At 40.5% G+C, this 22,801-nt stretch overlaps 1 protein-coding gene across 1 annotated transcript in view; it reads right to left on the bottom strand.

The window, feature by feature from the left end:
• The window catches only part of hydin (HYDIN axonemal central pair apparatus protein), a gene marked incomplete at its 5' end in the record, with an annotated part of 75,245 nt that overhangs the window by 51,659 nt on the left and 785 nt on the right, over positions 1 to 22,801 (bottom strand). The window contains 14 exons of the mRNA XM_084554863.1: positions 1,222 to 1,322; positions 1,970 to 2,211; positions 2,359 to 2,426; positions 2,567 to 2,790; positions 3,775 to 3,893; positions 5,420 to 5,519; positions 6,294 to 6,681; positions 6,740 to 6,941; positions 14,767 to 14,891; positions 15,101 to 15,300; positions 16,178 to 16,312; positions 16,636 to 16,755; positions 18,556 to 18,681; positions 19,957 to 20,059. Coding sequence (XP_084410989.1) covers positions 1,222 to 1,322; positions 1,970 to 2,211; positions 2,359 to 2,426; positions 2,567 to 2,790; positions 3,775 to 3,893; positions 5,420 to 5,519; positions 6,294 to 6,681; positions 6,740 to 6,941; positions 14,767 to 14,891; positions 15,101 to 15,300; positions 16,178 to 16,312; positions 16,636 to 16,755; positions 18,556 to 18,681; positions 19,957 to 20,059 — 2,253 coding nt within the window. The remainder of the gene's footprint in view (positions 1 to 1,221; positions 1,323 to 1,969; positions 2,212 to 2,358; positions 2,427 to 2,566; positions 2,791 to 3,774; positions 3,894 to 5,419; positions 5,520 to 6,293; positions 6,682 to 6,739; positions 6,942 to 14,766; positions 14,892 to 15,100; positions 15,301 to 16,177; positions 16,313 to 16,635; positions 16,756 to 18,555; positions 18,682 to 19,956; positions 20,060 to 22,801) is intronic.

Raw genomic sequence — 22,801 nt, 5'->3', positions numbered from 1 at the left:
AGTCTCTTCCCTTGTTTCTCCATAACCTGGAAGCCCTCTATAATGTAGCTCACGCAAACATTAAGCGAACACCTTAATACACTTTGTCAACAAGAAAGAATATGTCTGCTGAAGCTTACACCAGTGATTACTGCAGCCCAGAGAGAGACAACATCTGTTAGATAACATCATCACAATCACATACCTGGAGGTGTTTATAGATAAGAGGAAATATCCATTTACTCCATATCCATATACTTAAAATATCTTTTAAATTAAGGAAATTGACTTTGTTTGTGCAATGAGAACGTGACTATTACTGATGAACAAGGGATAAATTAAAATTAAGTAAACATTTTACTACTTTAGCTGGTCATAGTAAGGTTTTATTTGAGATAATCTGGTCAATGTAATCTATAAGCATTTTGTCATGCATGTAAAATGAGCATGAATTCAATCAGGGCAACTTTGTTTATCCTCACTCATTCACAACTCTCTCTCTCTCTCTCTCATTCTCTTCCCATTTCACTAGAAAGTTTTCAGCTCAACCATCCAGATTTTGCCACGATCTCAATAATGAAATCATGTCATAGCTGTCAAACTTTAAATGGCCTCGTTTTTATATCGGGCCTTATAGTCACAGATGCATCTGTCCTCCGGTTTGTGGACAACCCGCTCTACCTTCTGAGCCACCGCCGCCCCCTAAATACGTTCTCCCCTGCTGCTGTCAGACATCATTTCAGCTTGAACTCGCCGGGACCCTTCTCAGCCTTGTTCACCAGGCTTCACATCCACCGTCCAGGTCGAGATCGTCAGAGTCCACTCCTCCACCGAATCCACATATCTCTAGCATTCTCTTTGACAAAGACTTTCACATTTCTCTTATTGGGCACGTTATTAAATAGTCGGGCAAACTGTTAACAGTCAAGTAAAGTCCCTTTAAATTGTGGTATGGTATGTACAGTGCTGAGGGAATGTGCCCAAATGCCACAACACATTAGCCTCCTATTACATTAAAAATAGTACATACACATACAAAGACACCACTCAGCCACACTCTTCTGTCAAGAGAAGATCTACTGTATTATAGAAAAACTGAGCCTTTAAAACTGTGTTTAAGGCCTTAATGTGAAAATAAAAGTTATATTTGTTTTGCTGCAGCTTGTGTGAAACAACAAAAAATAGTAACATCAGTGGATGCATGGTTGAGTATGTTGGCACATCAAAGAGCAGGTGTCTCACCTGGCATTGATAGGCAGAGTCATGATTTCCTCCCCGACACCTTCAACATCCACCACCAGCGCCACCCTGTATCTCTTGACTGTGTTGGAGCACAGCACCACCTGCACAAACATTAAGATGCATACGATGAGAGACAACAAAATGTCCAATAGGTAACATCACCTGGAGTTTCCCAAACTAAATCACATAAATCACAGCGGGCAGGATGTCCTTTCCCTTCTTCACATTTCAGTTTTCCTTCTCTGTCCTGATTTGTCTGATTAAACTAATTAATTTGCATCCAGAAATTAACTTCATCCCTCAGACACACAAGCCGATGTTGCACAAATAGAATAGATGCAGGTGATGTTTTTTTAAATATCTATTGACGACTAGCATGACTACAGTAGCTAAAGCCATAGGGACGAGAAGCCTTGTTTGAAAATGGCAATTAAGCAAGGTAATGTTGAGAAATTATTGGCATTATTGTTGCATAACCACTCTTTAATTCATTCATTCATTCATTCATCTTCTGTAGCTGCTTGTCCTCTGAAGGGTCCTGTCTTTGGACGGTGGGAGGAAGCTGGAGTACCTGGAGAGAACCCACGCAGACACAGGGAGAACAAGCAAACTCCACACAGAAAAGCCCCAGTCGGTTTGGATTCGAACCCAGAACCTTCTTCCCGTAAGGCATCGGTGCTACCACTCTTTAATGCTGAGAAAAATTAATTTAGATGAATTTTCTCCCTTATTTGTTAATTAACGGTACCTTAATGGTAACATCCGACATGGCACGCACAGAGCCAGCTGCAGGGATGACAGTGAACTCCGTAGGCCGTGCATGAAGGTCTCCAGCAGTATGGCCTTGCCAATTCTTCCGTGACACATCAGACGCCTGTTTGGCACTGTTAACGCTGGGAGAGCCCAAGCCGTCCCCCAGCACACGCAAGGCAAAAGTCATAGGCACAAAGGAGGTGTTGAAGAGGGTACAAATCGATGTTAGTGGGAAACCTGTGCAAAGAGAGAGAGAGAGAGAGAAAGAGCGTCATGACGAGAGAAAGTTGAACATGTTTGGAAATAGATTGTAAACAAAAAAATTGGATATGACAGTACATTATACAGTATATCTTGTGCAAATCTAAAGTTAAAGTAACTCACCAAAGGCTACATCTCCAAAATTGAGCTCTGAAACATTGAAGTGGAACGTGGGTCCAATGACACACCCCCTGAAAGAAAAGAGACACAAGCCTTGAGATAGAGTAGTAGTAGTAGAAAGCCGTGTTTTGGTTTGAAACACTGCCACAACTTTCAAGACTGAGTTTTTAAACTTGCTCCGATATATATATATATATATTGCCAACTTCACCTGAAGGTCAAGATCAGTGGTTGAGGCTGTCCTGTTACAGTTAACAGCAAGTCCTCAGAGAAAGTTCCCAAGATGCGACTGTGGAAGGTGACTTCCACAATCTGGCAGGCCCCCGAGGGAACAACACCTTCCTCAGGGCTGAAGGAGAAACAGCGTCCGAAAGTGGTGTCGGGGCTTGACAACCTGAAGGGGGCATCAATCAGCCCTTTGTTTGACACCTGCACCTGCAGAAGAAGAAGCACCCACATATTCAACAGTTTTATACTGTATAATACATGCATGTACCACATATATGGTTTGTGACCTAATCCGCTTTGTTAGTACAAGACGAAATACGCACATAGTGGGAGTCTAATTTGGTTATGAAGTTGTGTTGTGTTAGAAATGTTATCAATTTAACTGATTTAGACTTATAATTTGACTTTAATGAAAAGAACAGACGCCCAATGAGTCTTATTAAAACAAAACAAAGACTTTCTGAGTTGAAGACAATTCCCCCCTCATCCAAGTTCTTGCGTTCAGAACTGGTTCAGATATTCCTTGAACTCAGTAGAAGGCTGGAGGTTGTAGTATTGCTTTATGTTATTATATTTAAGGCGTTCATGTTACTTTATCCACTAGTGAACTAAATATAATATTTGCATCTGGTGCCCCATGTTATCAGACATGACACACACACAAAAAAAAGTATATATCACACAATTGTTAACATTTTTTTGCCATTTCTTTTAATAAATGTAATAATGACACCCTGATTTTTGTCTTTTATCTCCAAATTTAAGACTCTTTAAGACGTTTCACCTCTCATCCACTTGTCTTGTCTGGCAAGATGGGCCCAGGATACAAATATTATATTTTGTTTACGAGTGAACAAAGCAAATTCTATCATATGTTAGAAATGCTGCCACAAATTTAAGTCACAAATGAGTTCAATCATGTTTATTGCAGGGGTATCGCACTGCTTCGTGTTATATTTCAAAGGCCTCCACCCACTGCACAACTGACTCGGCTTCTCCTGTTAGCAACTTTAATTCTGACTGTCAAACTTTTTACAACTGTCTTTTTTTTTTCTCAGCTAAAGTTTAACTTTGCTTAAACCAGAAGAAAAGGCTTAAATATGTTAAGGTGAAAGTTTTAGTATCAGACATTAAACATTAAGGTCGACACAATTACTAGTATGCTTCACTTGACGGCTTAATGTTTCTTACCTCATAATAGTCTCTATCACCTATAAATACATTTTTCATGTCCATCAGGTTATAGCTGAGTTGGAGATTAGGTCCCATGCCTTCACCCTTGATTGTGAGGGGTAACAGAGATTGACGGCCTGAAGACAAAGGAAGAAAAAAGACATACTGTGGGGTCAAAATGTGAAAAAAGTACTGATTTTTATTCAGGTCACTTACAATTAGTTGTTTTTAAAGTACTGAATCAAAGGGTATTAACACTCTCATTCTACTTCGAGCAAACTTATTAAAGACCACATGAGGCCTGGCTTTCTGTTTTGCTTAGTAAGCTTCTGAAGCTTTTTTTTTGCAAAGTGAGGAACCATGGTACAGTAGTCTCTAGTCTGGCTGTCATTGGCCTAGACTGGTCAGGTCATTACCTGCCTCTCAAAACATGGAAATTGATGTAAATCTGGCCTCCGGCTCAGAGCACACACATGAAGGCCACATGCAAAATTGTCAACCACTCTTTACTAACACTGGGATGAGCTGAATACTATATCAGGGCATTGTAAGTGCATTTGTCTCATATGAAAATGAGGCCTAGCAATGCACCAGGTTTGATTGATGGTATCATACTCTGAAGGAGAAGAGAACATAAAAGAGACATAGTTGAGAGGAGCTCATGTCCTCCGTCGATAACCCAAACTGAAAAGCACAGTTTGCTGCCCAGAATTATCTGTCTAACCTTTGTCTGCACCGACACAAAGCGGTAGGGAGAATCTTTTATGAGAAAGCCAACGCTATTGATTTACAGTAAGGGTGTATTGTGTGCTTGAAGTTGTTTGAGCAACCAATTGCACGGTGGAGAAGAACAAATGAAATAAGAGTGTTATCCCGTGCTTCTAAGAGGGTTTCACATTTCGAAAAACAAGTCCTATGATGTGTTAAATGGTGCAGTCGGATTGCTAGAAATGTAAATTAAAAAACACATGTTAACATGGCCTTTAATCTAACTTGGTTGGCTTTAGTCTGATGTCAAATCCCTTTCATTCATTGCAAAACTGAATAGGCACGACGACCAACCGTGATTCGGGTATCTTATGCTCCTCATTTTTTGTGTGAAGGGTTAAGGTGTCAAACATTTTTCTCGGCCTACCAAAAACACATATTTCTAAGTTGATGACTTAGTGTTAGATGGTGGTATGGCCTGTCAAAGACATACTAAAAGAAACTGCAAATAGAAATATGTACTGCACTGAGCATACTAATCATATCACAGTAGCAATACTAACATACTGTATATAAGTTTAACAAATTATTATGCTACTATCTGCCAGTGCAGAAGCGCAGGTATTGGGTGATAAATCAAGATAATTTGACTTGCTGATCGCACTAAATGCATTGTTAAAGAATCACTAAAGTTTATCCTGACAGAGACATGAATGTATTCATGGACCAAATTTCATATTTTATGGGACATTTCACTGGAAATCTAAAATATAAACCTCATTATGGCACTGAAGAAAGATTCAGGGGATCACCAATCCATCCTAGAGCTAAGAAATATCACCATATGGACCAAAGCAGTGGACAAGCTGATGCTATGCTATTTGCAAAGCTGAAAACAAAACAATGCCATTTGCTAATGTAATGGAGCATGGCTTTGATCAAATTGGGCCCTGACCTGTGACATCCAGGTATATGGTTTGTTGGTAAAGTTTGGCTTCCTCTGGCTTAAAGACAACGCTGAACTGTGCTGTGGTGTTGGGCCATATTTCACCGTCCTGAAACATATGAAAAAAAAACGTGGATTATTTTAGTGAAACATAATAAAGCACATACTGTGTTAATGCAAACAAATGATGATGAATGAATCTGACTGATTCTGTATTCATGATCAACTTCACACACACACTAATACCTGTGTTGTGTGTGTGTTGGCAGGTGGGTGAAACCATGTGTGTGTTGCTGACCGTATCTCTCAAATGTCCTCTCAAAGTTTGTGGACTGGCCTACAGACTGTTTACTCTCTCTTCCCCACACTCTCTCTCTCTCTCTCTCTGTTTTTCATCTGTCTCTCTCTGCCTCTGTTCTGGGAACGTGGCTGAGTTGAGCAGAGGAGACACTGGCAGAGAAAGCAGGGGTGGGTGTGGTGTCAGAGCAGGTCAAGCTACCTGAAGGTCCCTGGGCAGAGAAGGGCCCAGCGTGTGACCCTCCTGTCGCCGCAGAGTCAGACGGGATTTACATGCAAACAACAGGGCCGGATCCTGATTCTTTGTGACAGAGCTAATCTCAAATTTGATCAACAAATTAAGATTTCTGTCCTCACGCAGCATCGGTGACGCAGCATGTTCAGGTGCGGTGCTCTGGGGCAATATGCTGTCGACATTCTTGGTGTTAATACAATCGTGCAGACACATAAGCTGTTTTCTCTGTCGTCCAGAGATAAGAAACCATGGGCAGGATGAGGACAACTAATTTGTTGGTCGACAATTAGTTGGCCAGCTAATTGAGAGACGGAAATGATATGAAAAAAGATGGGAAAAATGAAAACACACCGCTGGTTCCACAGTTATGCAGCTGTGTGAGAGGGCCAGGAGGTGGTCATTCGCAGCCTGAGTTCTGCCGTCCTGAAGGGTTCGGGGCAGCAGCGAGGCGTTATTAATCGCTGTGGGCTCAGACTCCCTCGGAAAAAGCAGCCACTCCTCCTCTTTCTGCTGGAGCACCGAGCTCTCCCTGGAGAGAGGAGGGCAGAGGAAAAAGGTGAAAAGTAAAAGAAATAGTGAATGAGGAGAGAGGAAAAAGTGACAAGAAAAAGAACAAAGCATTGGAGGCAGAAAGAAAGTGATGGACAATTGAGTTATTTCTGGCAACACATGCTTTGATATAAAAGAAACACAACACAGCAGGGAATTGTACTTGCTGCAGAGAGACAGAAGGGGAGCTTATACAGCTTCATATCCCTGCTCTGCTTCTTTTAAAGCATGAGTGAATGTATATTTACCTCAGTAAGTTTGAGTCCTCCGTTGGTCGGGTGGGCCACACTGTCCAGCAGTACTGAAGGGGGATATCACTACTGTTGGTGAGGTGCACTGTGTGTACGCTGGCCATGGAGATATAAGTCTTGTTCAGCAGGACAGAGTCAGGTTCAAGTTGGAGGTTGAGCTCTTCACAAGACCCAGACAAGCTGATGTACACATCTTCACCTGAGCAGAAGACCGAAAAATCAGCACGCACACACAGACATTTATTCACAGGGGCTTTTACACTTACTTAAGATGTACATATATACTTAGCTAGTAGTTTCACATGAGTTGTAGGATGGAGGCAAGAAGGAAAGTGTCTACAGAAACAAACTACACCGATCAGCCACAACATTAAAACCACTGACAAGTGAACAACATTCACCATCTTGTGACAATTCAGTGTTCTGCTGGGAAACTTCTGGACCTACAGTAGCATCCATGTGGATGTTACCAGGCACCCCCACCCCATAGCAATGACACTCCTTGATGGCAGCAGCCATCCCCAGCAGGATGCAGCCTGACACAGACACACACACAAAAACACTTTAGGAACAACAAAAAAAAAAAAACATGAAGAACACCACAAGGTGTTGCCAATTCACTAGATTCCAAACTGATCAAGTATCTCTGGGATGATCCACAGGACACCCTCAGAAGGCCCATGTCCATTCTCTGATGAGTCCCAACTGTTTTGGACGCACAAGGGAGACCTACACAATATTAGGAAGGTGGTCATAATGTTATGCCTGATCCATGTATAATGCTAATCTGAAAAAGTTCCCCTAAATGTTTTTTTTACCACAGCTGAATGTCTGAAAAAAAAAAGTCCTCTGACCAGGTTCGTGAGCACCCAGTGCTCGTCATCTGAGAGTCACAGACTAGAGGAGAATCTCACTTTGGAGTCTAGTTTTGACAGTCTGGATCTGGATCAAAAGGACTCCTACAGAGATCAATGAGTGAAATTGCTCTCAAAATATCCCGGAAAAACTGGCATCCAAAACTGTTTACTTTATTATGCTGCCAGAGCTTTTTTTGAGTGGCAGCAAAGTGAAATTCAGTAATCTGAATAAATGTGGCAGGTTTAAATTACAATATGGATGCGACTTCCCAGCAAAGAAAACAACTCTGGAGTTTCAAAACCTTAAGTCAAAAGAGATAAAATCGTTATTGTTCAACAGGACATCTAACGAGCTTGTGGAAGTAACGAGGTGTCATTATTATAAGCACACAAAGAGCAACAATAACCAGCATCAACGATAAGATGCAAAACAAGGTTTTGTATAAAGCCACCAAGAATAAGGCCTTATGTAAATTCAAGAGTTTGTTTACATTCAAATCGGAAGGACTGGAGTTGTAACCTGTAAAAACTCCCTACTCTTCCTCAGATTGTTCATATTTGAATACTTGTGGAGGTTAAAGTTTTTTAAACAAGGATAATATTCCACCAAACGTCCAGCTCAACAAAGACAAAGGGCTTTAACACGAGGAAGCGGTTGAATTTGTCTCGGCTCTGGACTCTATTACTCTTCTCTGTGTGTGTTTCTGTGGTTCAGAATGTCCTTGATGCAACTTTTCCCCATTTAAATAAAAACACAGATGCCTCAGCCAGTTGAATTACTAGAGATGAAAGCTGAGATCAAACTGATGTGGAGGATTTTCTCCTTTGCAAGCAGGTCAGCTCAATGAGTCCGATGGGTATTTCATTTAATTTTATGGTGACTGTAGTGTTTTCCAAGCTTATCTTTAGCCAAGACAGTCATGGAGATTTGCCATTTATTACTCTGAGTTTTTGTATCCTGTGCCGTTCCTTTGGTTCTAACATGATTCACTGCAACAAAAGGTGTAACTGCTCTGAGAATCAGATATTTTCAACAAAAGACCAACAAGTTGGAGGATATAATGCTGCTTAAACCATGCACCTAGCTGAGGATGAGAACCTTTGATTCTGTGTGCAGACATTTTGCCATCTGAGGGAAATGAGTGCCGCAAATCTATTTTAAAACTTTTAGTATAGCAAGATTTACTTGCAGTATTGTGAATTGTGAACATTTTAGCTCAAATGTGTTTATTTATTTCATTTTGACATGGTTTGTCATAGCTGGGTCAGTACAAATATCAATATTTGAGCCTAAACATAAAGGTTTGTTCCATTTTACCAAATCAGTAAAATGCAACCAGTGATTTACATCATGAAATCACTTTCTCTTCCTCTGATATACTTAATTAATCACCAGTCTGCATTCAAACAAAGCTGGAGGGCAAACTAAGGCTGGCGTGATTTTATTAAAATTTACTGCAAACATAACTTTTGTATATCTGTCGCAAAAATTCTGTCAAAAGCTAAAATCAACAACATTCAAAAACAACATTTTCAGTCAGGTTAAAAAATTATAATTTAAATGACATTGCAGTTTGCTTAAAGCATGAAATATTGCAGGTTGAGCGTTTGCTGAAAGTACATTAACTACTGGACTCTCTAAGCTGCTGCTGCTGCTGCTGCTGCTGCTGCTGCTGCTTATTTCTTCTGAATACTGTTGCAGCTTAGCATTCAACATGTCTGACAATATCCCAACAGATGCAGCTGTTAATCCACACTGGTTCCTATGGTCACAGGAACCGACACTTAGTTACCGAACACACGGCAGGAATGCCAGCAGAAAATCTGCCCAACCAGTTTGTGAACTCTGCACCGCGATTGTGTCCAGCTAATTATGCATTAATAACGTCTAAACTTTTATTTATAATCTGAACTGCTAATCGAGCTTGGACCCACTATGGTGTAGTCATTGTAACAACGTTTTAATTGTTTTGCCTGAATGACACTAAAAAATTAATTTGGAAAATGGCAAATCAACTCCAGTGATTTGTTTTCGCAGTGAGTCAAAGATCTTTCCAACACCAGACATGCAATTCATTAAATATAAGATAATGTCCACCATAAAAAAGGTAAATAAACTGCAGGAAAGGAAATCCGACTCAGTATCTGATTTCAGCATCAGTTGACTGGAGGGTTACAACTCAGTGATGAATTAACCAAATCTAACACATCTGTCTTCCACGGCTGCGGGGTTTTCATACGATGAGCCTTTTTCCGATTTGGTTTGAAGTCCTGCTCTGTGCAGACTGGATAGGAGAGCTTTTAATCCATCTATGCCTGGCTTTAACACAAGTGAGAAGAAGTGATTAATTGCTACACAGAATACTTAATTTCTTAGCAACGTGAAAGCAAAACCAGTCTTTCTTATTTATATTTCATTGCATCCACAACAAGCGGACTACAGTCCTGCTGGATGGAGACAAAAAAGCAACTCAGACAAATGTCGGCTGCTAAAACCTGTACAATAACTACGTTTGCCCTACAGTAAAAACACATAGTAGAATCTAAGGAGCGCTCAAGCTTTATTCCAGCTGGCCAACAATCACAGTGACTTCCATCATGTACCTAGCGGCAGAGAGAAGGAGCACAAAACTGCCTGGAGCAGTTCCACGTGAAGGCCGCTTCTTTTCTTTTACTCTGGTAAAGAAATCCCCTGAAATCGTGAGATATCATCGGACGGCGAGGAAGCAAGAAAATAAAAGAGAACATGTGAGACAGTGGATGAGTGATAGAAGGAAATGAGGGAGAGAGAGAGAGAGAGACAAGAATTGGGGAAGATCCAGAGAGAAAAGCAATTATCTCCGAGCATCCGGATGCTATGACAGCAGCTGACAGGCAGGGAGAGCTGCAGCTTATTGCTAAGCTTTCATCATGGCTGTCCACCACCCCGCCTCCCTCCCTCCCTCCCTCCCCTCCCTCCCCACTCGCTTTCTCTTCCCATAATTTCTCTATGTACACAGCAACAGAACGTCTCAACCCCCTCAGCTACCTTTGATTACGGCACAAACAGCAGATCTGCAGCGTGTGTGGAAGCACATGTACTGGAATTGGAGCGTCTGTGTTTGTTTATGTGCAGCTTGCTTGCTGTGTGTGTGTGTGTGTGTGTGTGTGTGTGTGTGTGTGTGTGTGTGTGTGTGTGTGTGTGTGTGTGTGCTGCTTTTCTAAATGGCTGCTGTGCTAAAGTCCCCTCTGTGCTATCGTCCTGTCAGAGCAGATGCCTCAGTGCTCCCCAAGAGCTGTCCATCTTCTTACTGAAATCAGCAGCAGTGACAGAGGGGAGGGAGGGAGGGAGGGAGTGATGGGAGGGCGGGCGGGGGTTTCCTGGAGCTCAGGCTCTCTTTTAGGCAAGAACAAGGATTTTCTAACTCGCCATAATGGAAAACAAGCAAGCCGAGCGAATTATTATTTTCAAAGCTCTTAGCCGACGAGACGAGAGAAAACGTGGCGTGCACTTGAGTTAAGCACTACGGCGTAAAGTACATGCAAATTGAAACATGTGTACACACACACACTGTATCTGCCGGTCTATGGTGAAGTCTCCATGCTCCCCTAAGCGGAGCGAAGCCGCTTGCAGCATGCTGACCTGAAACATACATGAGAGTGAGGGAGACAGGGAATGGTGCTAAATTAAAAATGATAGTCTCTTGATGGGCTGTAAGTGGTGTTCTGGGCCTGGGCTTGCCCTCCCATTATAAAAGCTTAATGACGCTGAACACCACTACTGTCGCCCCTCCCTCAGCCTGTTTATACCCGTCTACACAGCAGCCTCAAGATGACGCACAAAGGCAAAAAATATAATGAATACTTTTACAGTACACACAAATACAAAAACATCATTAAGGAGATATGTATGAATCTGTCTTCTGCTCTGGGAAATAGCGTCACAATAATTAAATGATAAACCCAAAATGAATGAATATAAAGTCAGAGCAGTTCAGCTCTTATCCACTATTATCCAATCATAAACAGGCATTTCTTTTTCACAAGGTGACTTTGCTGTGGTTTCAGAACTACTGCTGATAACAGAATGATTTTTCCATCACATACACACACACACAGGGTGGTACACCATGGAATATCCATCCAGATGATACAGCTACTAAGAGTACACTCAAGTCTCTTTTACTCACAGTGCAGTCTAATGCCAAATGCTAAAGGAGACTTTGATGAGGCCGGCTCAAGTCAGGAGTAAGGCTGATTTGTTTCTGATTGAAGCATCTCTGCGATTAATCAACCTAGCTGCTCCTGTTTGCCATCGCTACTTTTAACCCTGCAGTGTTTAGCCTTAGCCGGCAGATGAATTGCTCTTTTCCCCCCATCACAACAAATATTCACTCAGGGTGCCCAAGATGGGGTGAGGAAAAGAATGAAACATCCCAAGCCCCAGCTGAGTCATGTCTTGAGCAGGATAAAAGCCATGAACTGATGTTCCCCGGCAACGTTCTCCATCTACCTCTAATTGATCCCCTCGTGTGTGTTACCAGAAAAGTCAAAAAGCTTCGTCCTTTGATGTAAAGAAGGCTGGCTAATTGTGAAGGCAACTGAGGCTATACCCTAGAAACACATGACCAGGCCCAGGAATCATCATGAATACTGTTAATAAGATTAGAACCAATGAGCAGATTTTGAATAAAAAATAAGATTTTAAAAGAACTGATCAGTCTTTATCAATGCAAACATTCATCAAGCAATGCTGTCAGATGTAATACATAATACTAAATGAATGAATACTGACTGAATTAACATTTACAAACAAAATAATAACACTTTAAGCGGATAAACATAACCCAGTGGGTTCATTCAATTATCTTATTAATTAATTATTATTAATCATTATACTCTTTTCATTCGAGTTGCAAAAACTTGTTGCAAAAGAGTCTTTGTGATCACAAGAAGTACTACTGTACATTGAAAGCCCTCTGCTTTAGATTCAAGATTTTCTTTATTGTCAATTTCTCAATACGTTCACAACATGAAAAATCGAGTACGCAAATGCAAACAGTATGCAAATAATGCAATTTCGTGTAGTGCTTTTAAAAATGTGAAGCCATCACAGGACTTATTCAGTTGCTGCTTCTACATGGACACTATTATTCCACTAATAAGCAGAAATATTAGCTCGGTTTAAATAAAAATGTAACCGTCCTCAATCATAACTGACAAGCCTGATCGGAAGCAACTTTGAATTGGACTGAGAAGGTTGGCGTAAACCTTTTATAATCTGTTCAACGGGGAAATATTAGCTTCTGGTAACCGTGTAAACACTTGATCTCATCGTTCCTCTCTGGTAGCAATAAATCCATTCTTTCTGCAAGTTTGACTGACGTGCAGTGGAGAGTTTCCAAGAACGACAGAAACATAGAGGTAGCAGAACAACCAGTTGGTCAAAGAAATGTTTGAGAAGATGAAGAAAGCCAGAATCCACGTGTAGAGCACTAATCAACGCTGTGAATAAAGTTGTGAGTAAAGAATAAAGTTCTTCTTCTTCTGTTATATTTACGGCACTTTTGACACTCTACAGCAGCCAGAACCACATTGCACATGTCAAAAAAGGTCTAATTCTGGACGATGTAAACATGTATGTCTCATCAAAGACAGGAGGAGAGGAGAGGAGAGGAGAGGAGAGATAATAGGCCCTCAGAGAAAGCTGCACTGAGAAGTAAATACAATGCATCACGGCCATCATGGGCTAAGTCCTCTGCATGCTCACGGTCCAGCTCCCTAAGGAGATTATAGATTCTCCTCTCATTACCATTACTCATGTCACCTTTGACTCCATGGCCCCAAGCAGACACACACCTCTCCACACCACCTTGTTAGTATATCTGCTGCACCCAAGGCTGAACAATCATTTTGACTCCAAGTCAGCCATAATCATACATGCATAGATCGTGCAGCAAGAAGATGACAATTAGCAAGGAGGCAATGAGCAGTTAATTGGATCAGCTTGGGGAATCAGCTTGTGTATGACAGAGACACTCTTAAACATATACACACACACTAATAGTGAAAGTATAGAAAGAAACAAACTGGCTTCTCATCTGAGACATTTGAATGCCAGTCTATCAGCAGTTATTATCTAACCCTGAGATGGACGGAATAATAGATAGTAAGAGCTGTTCTGTGTGTGTTTGCCAACAGCGAGCTGTGTATGTCAGTCCTGCTCTGCTGCAGGATCAACATTTCTGCAGATAGAGATGCTTATTATGGTGTTTACCTCCGTGATTACAGTAAACACATTCATCCTTTTAGTTCCACTCCATTTGACACCGCTGATTATGCAGTCTCTGTTTATAGTTTGAGAAGCTTCAATCCATGTATGCATGTGCCAGGCCATAAGCGTCGGTTCATGTTTGAGTATATGCGTACAATATGCGCGTGTGTGAAAAATTACATGCCACTTATGTGTGCAAATATTGTGATTAAGCTAAGCTAAGTATATTAACACACAGCTAACTCTTTGTCTATCTTTAATGGAGGCATTTGGGAGCTGTTCAGACTAAGACGCATCTGTCCATATCCGATACGAATGCGATATGAAACTACCTCTGGATGTGGTTTGCAACCGTTTGGCAAAAATCGGATTTCATGTGATCTGTCACTGTTCAGACTTCAAAATCGAGATCCGATTCAAATCTGAATGGGCTAAAAATCGGATTTTGGCTGGCAGTCTGAACGCAGCCTTAGAGTATGTAAAAAATACTTAGGTGGCTGTGGAGGGGGCGTGGTGCATCAGCTGCAGGAGAGAGGTGTGGAGAGGGCTCATGAGAGCAGCACCAGGTGAGAGTGATTGGCACACCTGTATCCTGTTGGACTAATCACTCTCACTCGTTTTGCTGCTCTCATGAGCCCTCTCCACACCTCTCTCCTGCAGCTGATGCACCACGCCCCCTCCACAGTGGCAAAATAACAGCTGATGAGAAACTCACTGCAACAAGGTCATCCACCTTATTAAATAATCTGACTATGCTGATTAGGACAGCTATGAATATTCCACCAAAGCTCTGGGAAACAGCAAAATGACGCCAGTGTACAACGAAAAACAAGCTTTAGCAGAAGCCGTGGTCAAACCACTTTTTAAGTTATTGGTGTAACAGTTTTGTTTTCAGATCCCTGAATGTAACTCACCAGTGTGGTAGTGCAGAAGCAGGTCCTGCACATGGTCACCTACAGTCACGGGCTGGAAAACCACAGTCACCTGCATGCTCTCGCCTACATCAAGAGTCCCGGAGGAGGGCGTCACTGAGAAAGGCCTGCAATTATAGGTTGTTGTTGGAGAAACTGGCAGATGAAGCTCAAAAGCTCAGAAAACTCTTTATTATAACCAATAGTAATGAAATTAAATGAAATTAAATGTGATACAATGCCAGGTCTTCGGCCCAAACATTTCTTCTGTGCCTATAATGGAGAAGATCCCTCAAAAACAATGTAGCTATAAGCCCACAAGTGTATGGACTCTCACCTCTGTGTGTGCAGACTGAACTTGGCCTTGCTTTTTCCTATGTTGCGGACGAGGTGAGTTTTCTGTGTGGAGGCTTTCACAGGACAAACGGGTAAATGAAGTCTGTCTCGAAAGTCAAGAATGGCGCGTGGCCCAATGGCACGGACTGGGACCTCAAAGCGTTCCCTCTCTGTCACACAAACCAGTTTATGGCGGTAGTCCTAGCGGAGAAAGAGAAAGAATATGTGCCAAAAACTCAAACATTTATATCACTGGACAATTTGTCACACTTAGCTAATCTGTGATTCCTTTAAGTACCCCAAGTATCATGGTATTGTGGTGACCCACAATGAACACTGTGAGAGACATTCACCAAGAGACTGTACCTTTAAGGAAGTGAGGGTTTCCGAGTTATCTGTTCCGTGTTTACGTTGTGTGGCATTTTGTCACTTCACTCGCGTACGTTATTTTCGAGTATACAAAAAGTGGAGAGTAAAGTTGACTCGACACATCTCCGTCTCTTGTCTTGCACTCCACAGTATGTTATTTACTATAGTTTAAAGCAGACTCACTGAGCATCAGACCAGCATTGGCATCAATAGAGCTATAATAAGAGCAAGATTATAGACGTACATGCGTATGCGTTGAGGTGGCTATTGTACAACAGCCGTGGTGCGCATAGGGGATTATGTTACTTTTAAGATAATAATATTCCATATTTCATGTTGACCTTTGCTTCTCAGTTTTCTCTTTCACTTGCCGTAAGACAACAACCGGATGTACTGCTGTAACCTAATACCTGACCTTTGACCTTTAACCTTCTGACTCTGGCTTGTCGGACATTTATGCACCTTATATAAATGCAGAATAGGTGCAGCCATGGTAACTTGTTGTGTATCATAAATTACGCTGTGTGTTGTGTGTGCAATCCAATTTTGAATTCTTACCAACATCCTGATTCCCTACAGGTCTTTGATTGCAGCGTCAACTAATCAGCCTCCTGAGGCAGGTTATTGTGATACCTCATTGTGCTCTCTGACTCTAGTCTTTAGTGCATTGTTATTGTATGGAGCAGTCGAACTCCTCTATGTCTGATACCTTGTTCTCCTGTGGGGTGAAGTAGACTGTGAAAGTGGCAGACATTCCTGGTGCAACCTTCCTTCCTCCATCTTCTGGACCGCTCACATGGAAATACTCTGAGTCCTGTAGCTCCAATTTCACTTGCCGTGAAACCTTGATAAATAACATTTCACAGATTTTTATAAAGTAGTAAACACAGCACAACAACAAACAAAGAACCTGGTACACTCACAAGTGATGTTTCATTCATTATTCTTGATGGTGTCTTGTACACATCTCTCTCCAATCCTCTGTGACCTTTTCCAATCATTCTTCATTCCTTACTTAACTCAGACACGCATCCTCTACCCTGTCTTTTTTCTCCTGCCAAGGCTAAAGCTCTCTGAAGGTTTTAATGTTTTTGTTGTTGGGTTTCAAAGCTGTTTTGGATTGTAAAAGACTTATGAATCGCTCCTCACTCTTATTTGGTCACACACCTTGTCATTGTTGAGGAGGAGCAGCGGTAACTTGTAGGTCTGTGCAGGGGTGAAGTTCTGGAAGACCATCTCAGACGGGTAGGGCTGGAAAAGTGGCTGATCGATATCTACCAGGGACAACTGAAAACAAACACAATTCATCAGATCCTAAAAGTTCCTGGGTAGGGGTGCTCTTGGGTGACACGACAAGCTAGGATATAGGGCTTACGTGGTATGTAATGTGTGCTGCATTTGCATTGCAATATGCAGTTACTGCACTGGAGTGAAAATATACGAAGAATATGATGTTACACATTTGTTAAGGGAAGCCCTGCAAACTGTATTTTAACCACACGTGAATACCATGCATCATGTCGGATCATTATCTTGAAGAAGTCTTATCTGTGTCCATTAACTAGCTAGCCGTTTACTTATTTCCAGTCTATATGCTATGCTAAGCTAAAGGGGTACTATCTCCAGCTTCTTATCTAATTCTCAGTAAACAAGAGAATAAGGATGATTCCCAGAATGCTGAACTATACTACTTAGACTTAGACTTAGACTTCTTTAATGTCCATAAAACTTACATAAAATGGAAAATTGTCTTTGACAGTGGCATAAAGACATACAAGCAACACACCCACATCACAGACAACACTATGCACAATAAATAGATGAATATAATATATAGGTAAAAAAAACTCTGAAATCAGTCCAGTTTGCTCCATAAAGAAGTAAAATATGTAACTAAATAATGAGTAAAATACATTAAGTGCCTAACTGCATACATCTATCTGAACATTGGCAGTTCTTTGTTAAGGATGGTCACGGCTGATGGAATGAATGACAGCTTGTAGCCATTCTTCCTTGCCATTGGGACTGCAAGTCTCCGTCCTGATGGCAGCAGCTGGAAAGCACAGTGGAGGGGATGAGTGGGATCTAGAGGGCAGCCAATGTGCTTTTTTGGACTACAGTTTATACTATATGAGAAAATATATCTTCTTAACATTAGCATGGTTTTCATTCGTCTTCTATCACTGGATCATTGCAAGAATAAAAAAAAAAAGACTGTAAAGTATTTCAGTGAATGACCTAAAAAGCCCCTCGATGGTCATCGCTCCCTGACTGGAGGTTAGTCACATCTACATTTGCATATTTGACAAGTCAACAAAATATGCATCCAAGGTGAGATGCAAAAATTGGTCCTCCTAAATGTGATGAGGGGGCATTAATTAATTTCATGAACTTTTGATGACATTTCTGCTCCAGGCCTGTTAAAATCTGCCTCCTAAAAGGAGACAGCGTTGAGTCACATTGGCTGCCCTCTGCCCGTCAATTAGTGCCTGCTGAGTAAGGGGAAGCAACTTGGTACAGTGAGAATGCCCTTAACAGACAGCACATGCTCTGTATGCAGCACATATTAATGATGAAATTATGAGAAGTTTGAATGCATTGTTGTTTCATTATTTATCTTTTACAAGCTACTCTTTTTGCTCTTGTTATTTTTTATTTAAGCTGTTGTAAACTGAAATTTCCCCATTGCGGGGCTAATAAAGGTTTTTCTTATTCTTATTCTTATTCTCGTTGATAAATTAAGTGCAGTAACTGGAGGCTGCACTGGGAATACAGTCCTCTGACAGACTGTCAAATTCAAGTATTACGTTAGAGTTTATCATGGACTCCCCCTGGGTTTTAATCACATGGAGATGAAAGTCAGCGGCTGAAGCTTGTCTGAAGAATGTAGTTGCAACAGCAAACTCCCGTCTTTTGCTGGAGGTTGTCACAGTTGTCACTGATGGTCTTTAACCAAGTATTTCATAAAACACCACATTATTCTTGTTATTAGAGTCAGTTTTCAGCACGTTAACAATATGCAGCCACTTCTGTCTGCCTCTCATGTGAAATAAGTTCTGAAGCTACTGAGGTATTACAACATTTTACTTTGTGATGCGTTGTCTTGGTCATGTCAAGCGACTCCAGGATGCGAGGAGGGTGCACCTCTGTGGTGTTACCCAGGCGCTCCTCTGTGGACTGCAACATCTCCTGGGTGAAAACTGATGGAGTCACCTGCAACCACAAAGCAGCACAGGCAGTTTGGCTAACGACACCCATAGTCTGTTTATCATCTCTAAAATTAACTGTGACTGAAACCACTAAAAATGGGGGAAAGATAATAAGCTCAAAAGCTGCAGTGCGTCCGCTTGAAGCTTGACAGCTTACGGCTGTGACACATATGCAGAAACACCAGCATTCAGAACGTATACATGAACAGATGTCATGTGCTCACACAATGTTAATACTCTCCTGCTTCAGTGAGGACCATCTGCAGCATTTTATGGGTAATATAATCTCTGCGCGGTCTTCTGGCACCTCTTTATCAGTCCATCAGAAGCAGAAGAAACATCTAACTGCACTCAGCCTATTTTAAGGTTAGGTCGGAAAATGATTTTAGCTTAAAATCTGAATTAATAATGTAGCAGAGGGGGTTATTGTATATGCAATATTTAATAGCTGCCAGTTAGGACTGTATTCATAATATACTCCAATCTATTATTCAGAAACAACACAGTTGCTCATGTAAACACTATTTTTTAAGATGACAGGCTGTGAAATGATGTGGCTCATCTTAAGTGGATTCTAAAATCTCATTATTTGATGTGTACAGGGCAAAATTGTGGTAAATAGCCCATAGGACTGTGAACCTAAACACATGTAATAGCAGCACTGCTTTACATACAAAAAAATAACATATTGTAACAATATCATAATGATATAGTTTAAATATAGACATAAAGAACCACGTAAGCTACAAGAAATACGAATATGAATTAACTAGAGCATACATTTGCATTGCATTTGAGTACAATACGATTTAATGTGTGATTAAATATTAGATAGCGCCAACCAAAGATGGAAATCATTATAATCAGTTGCAAAGACAGGTAATCGGTTTTATGTGGACCTCATTGTGACCAGAGGAAACTCCAAGTGAAAAAGGAAAGGGCAGAGGGCTAATATTGCTGAGCTGAGGTCACTGCAACAAAACACTGCAGTCAGATATTGATTTGCGTTCGCTACAAGAAGCCAAGGTAATTATTAGAACGATCTGTCATTTGAAGCAGGGACTTTAAAAGAGTGGGACAGAGTCCAAAAAACGCGGGTCGCGAGAAAATTGGGCCCCTGCTAATTCGCGAGGAAGAACCTGATTTTAAAACCTGCTGTAAACTTCTGACTATGCGCGACTTTACAAGCTGTCGTGCTGACATAATGTTTCACATTTAAAACTGACAAGCACTGGCAAATGAAGTGCACAAAGAAAAGGGAAAAAAAAAAAACCCTCACCCTCCTCGGCTTGTCCTCCTTCACAACAAGTTTATTATTGCAGAGCAGAGACGTCTTGTTCGGAATCTGAATGGCTTTCATTTTGTTTTGTTGGGGAAACCACCTGCAAAACACAGAAGAATACAAAGAGAAGTCATGAAGTTATAAATAATGTTAACTCACGTTTTGTATTACGATTACTATACAGGAACTAAGATAATGTCTGGCTCTGTTCTGAGTGCATTAGAGCCTGTTGTCAATGAATTATGTAAAGGTAATTGAACCAACTCGCAAACGTATGAGGATAAGTTTGAGGTAAGTTTTCTTGGCAATTACAAGCGTGGTCCTTCCTTGGCTATTAACTAATAAGACAAGTGCAAACAACATGATATGATAAGATTTGTGGAATCATTTGGTTGAAATGGACAAAGACAGACTAACTACAAACATTATTTTATGTGTAAGTGCCACAATTTTCCCTCATCTACAGATCTGATTGCTATTATGGAGGTAGCTGGGCTACAATATATTTCCAGAAATGATCTAAGGGGCACATGATGACGCTCTATGATAATCTACGATAATAGTTTAATTATTTAAACTATTTTGGACTGGTACAGACAGAATAGGTTGTTTAACACAGTAGATTTTATGGTATTCATGATCTTTTTTTTTTTTGTTTGATGGTGTACCTGTGTCATGAGCAATTGCAAATAGCTACATGTAAATACAATAATAAATAGTAAACCAAAAATCAAGTAAAACGCTGATTTTTCTTGATGTCCTGCTAATATATTGCTAACAACATTAGCTAGGTTCTGTACAGTATCTATACATCTTATCATATCTTATCTTACCAAGCCCTCCAAACACTCTTACCACTCACTTATTTACTCCAAACTAGACTATTTATATACTATTTATATACTATTTACAACTACCTGTAACTACTGTTTACTAAAAATTAGAATTATTCACAAGCACGATTATCGCAAATAAATGAAACCATCCTATCGACTACATTGGACTGTAAATATATTCTAACTGCCTTAACGCCTTTTCTTTACGTCACAAAACTTTAACACATGAAAAAATAAAATATTTAACTTGTCGTTGTTCTGTACTGACAGTGAACAATTATCACGAAATAAAGTCTTACCACTAAATGAACTCACATGAAATTCTCCACAATTCACTTCAACCGCCGGCGCTCAAGTCAACTTCGTTGTGGTTTGTTGCCGTGGCAACGCACTCAGTCACCTCCAAGTAAAGCGATCTCTGATTGGCTCACGGCTGCCAGAGCAAAAACACGGAACCTGCGATGAAGTCAGTTAGTAAGCCCTCATGTTAAAATAAAACCTGATTTAAACGTACAAAAGCTAGTTTTAAAGATCTTCCATAAAAACAAAGTTAAGGCCAGTGTTTTTTTTTCTTTGAAAACTTTAAAAAGAAATATTATTTCTATTATTACTTATTTAAATAGGCTAATCCATTGGTTTAAACCCACAGTTAATCTATGTTATATAGACTATTAGGATATATTAGAGTATGCTATACGTGTGTTGTTTTCCTTCTTTTTCTCTATTCTTATAATATAGAGAATAAACATATTTATTATATTTATTCTCTACTATATTGGGTTCCTATCTACTTTAAACCAGTAAGAGAAAACTACTTTTAAAACATTACATTACAAATGGTAACAAATACCATTTCAGTACTTAAATATCAATGAGAAACACTCAGGGAGTAAGAATTACACCTCAAAGAAACTCCAAATGTGGCTTGTATTTACTGTATACTCAAACTTCACTGAAATCGGCCAGTTTCATTGCAGACTTTGAAAAAACCTAAGCCCAAATATAGTGCATAAGGTGTATTTAGTTCAGATCCCACTTTACTGCATGCTCTCTCTTGCACACACACACACTCTCTCTCAAACAAAACCAAAAACAAGTGAGCATTCAGTGTGTGTGTGTTCAGAAGGGTCATTATCAGGTCAAGTGATACTACAAAAGGGATTTGAAGGCCCAGTGAGCATAATGACGGGGCAGTAATTTCCAGTTTAATCTACAAGTTAACAAACCCACTTATCCCCCCTGACTGATTATTCATGACATATATATTTGAACTGATACTCGCTCATGTGTTTCCTAATCTCTGTCATTCCTCTCAAGTGGGCACACTTTGACCCTGATCACCATGAGAACTGCTTTGAGTGGGTCTAAATTATGGTTGTATTCATATTCATAATCAAAGCCAGGGATAACTTCTTCACTCTCGAATTTGCTTAAGTCATATCAATACTGATTATAAAAACACAGACAACATCTTATGATTCTCCTGATATCCAGATGAATATACTGAAGGCCATAAACTTTGTTAGATGCAATAAGTAGAAAATATTGTTTTTCAACAATTGTGCACTTAATATTAGACATTTAGATATTAGATATTAGATATTCAAAGAGCTTTTTGAATCTTGTCACGCTGGCTTAGTTTCTTTCATGGTCTTATAGGTTTTGTTTTACGGTTCTTGTGCTGCTTTCTCTCTGGAATTCTCTTCTTCTAACCCGTGAGTCAGCACTTTGAATTGTTGTAACCTGTGCGTGAGAGAGAGACAGAGAAAGGGGAGCTATTTGAACAGCATGCCTCAGGCACATATCATGCGCGGTGTTTAAACTCGGGGACTATTCGCACAGGGTCATTTATTTTTTAGGGACATGTAGGTGTTACGAGACAGTGCAAAAGCACAAGTCAGACAAAAAGTAGAAATGAGATAAGCAAACAATGTGAAATAGAGGACGTAACTTACTTGCCAGCTCATTTGGAATAGCAGTGCCCTAAAGCCTAGCTTCATGGAAGT

The sequence above is a fragment of the Chelon labrosus genome (assembly GCF_963514085.1).
Source record: "Chelon labrosus genome assembly, chromosome: 11".
Taxonomy (NCBI): domain Eukaryota; kingdom Metazoa; phylum Chordata; class Actinopteri; order Mugiliformes; family Mugilidae; genus Chelon; species Chelon labrosus.
This window is presented reverse-complemented; position numbering and strand designations above follow the sequence as displayed.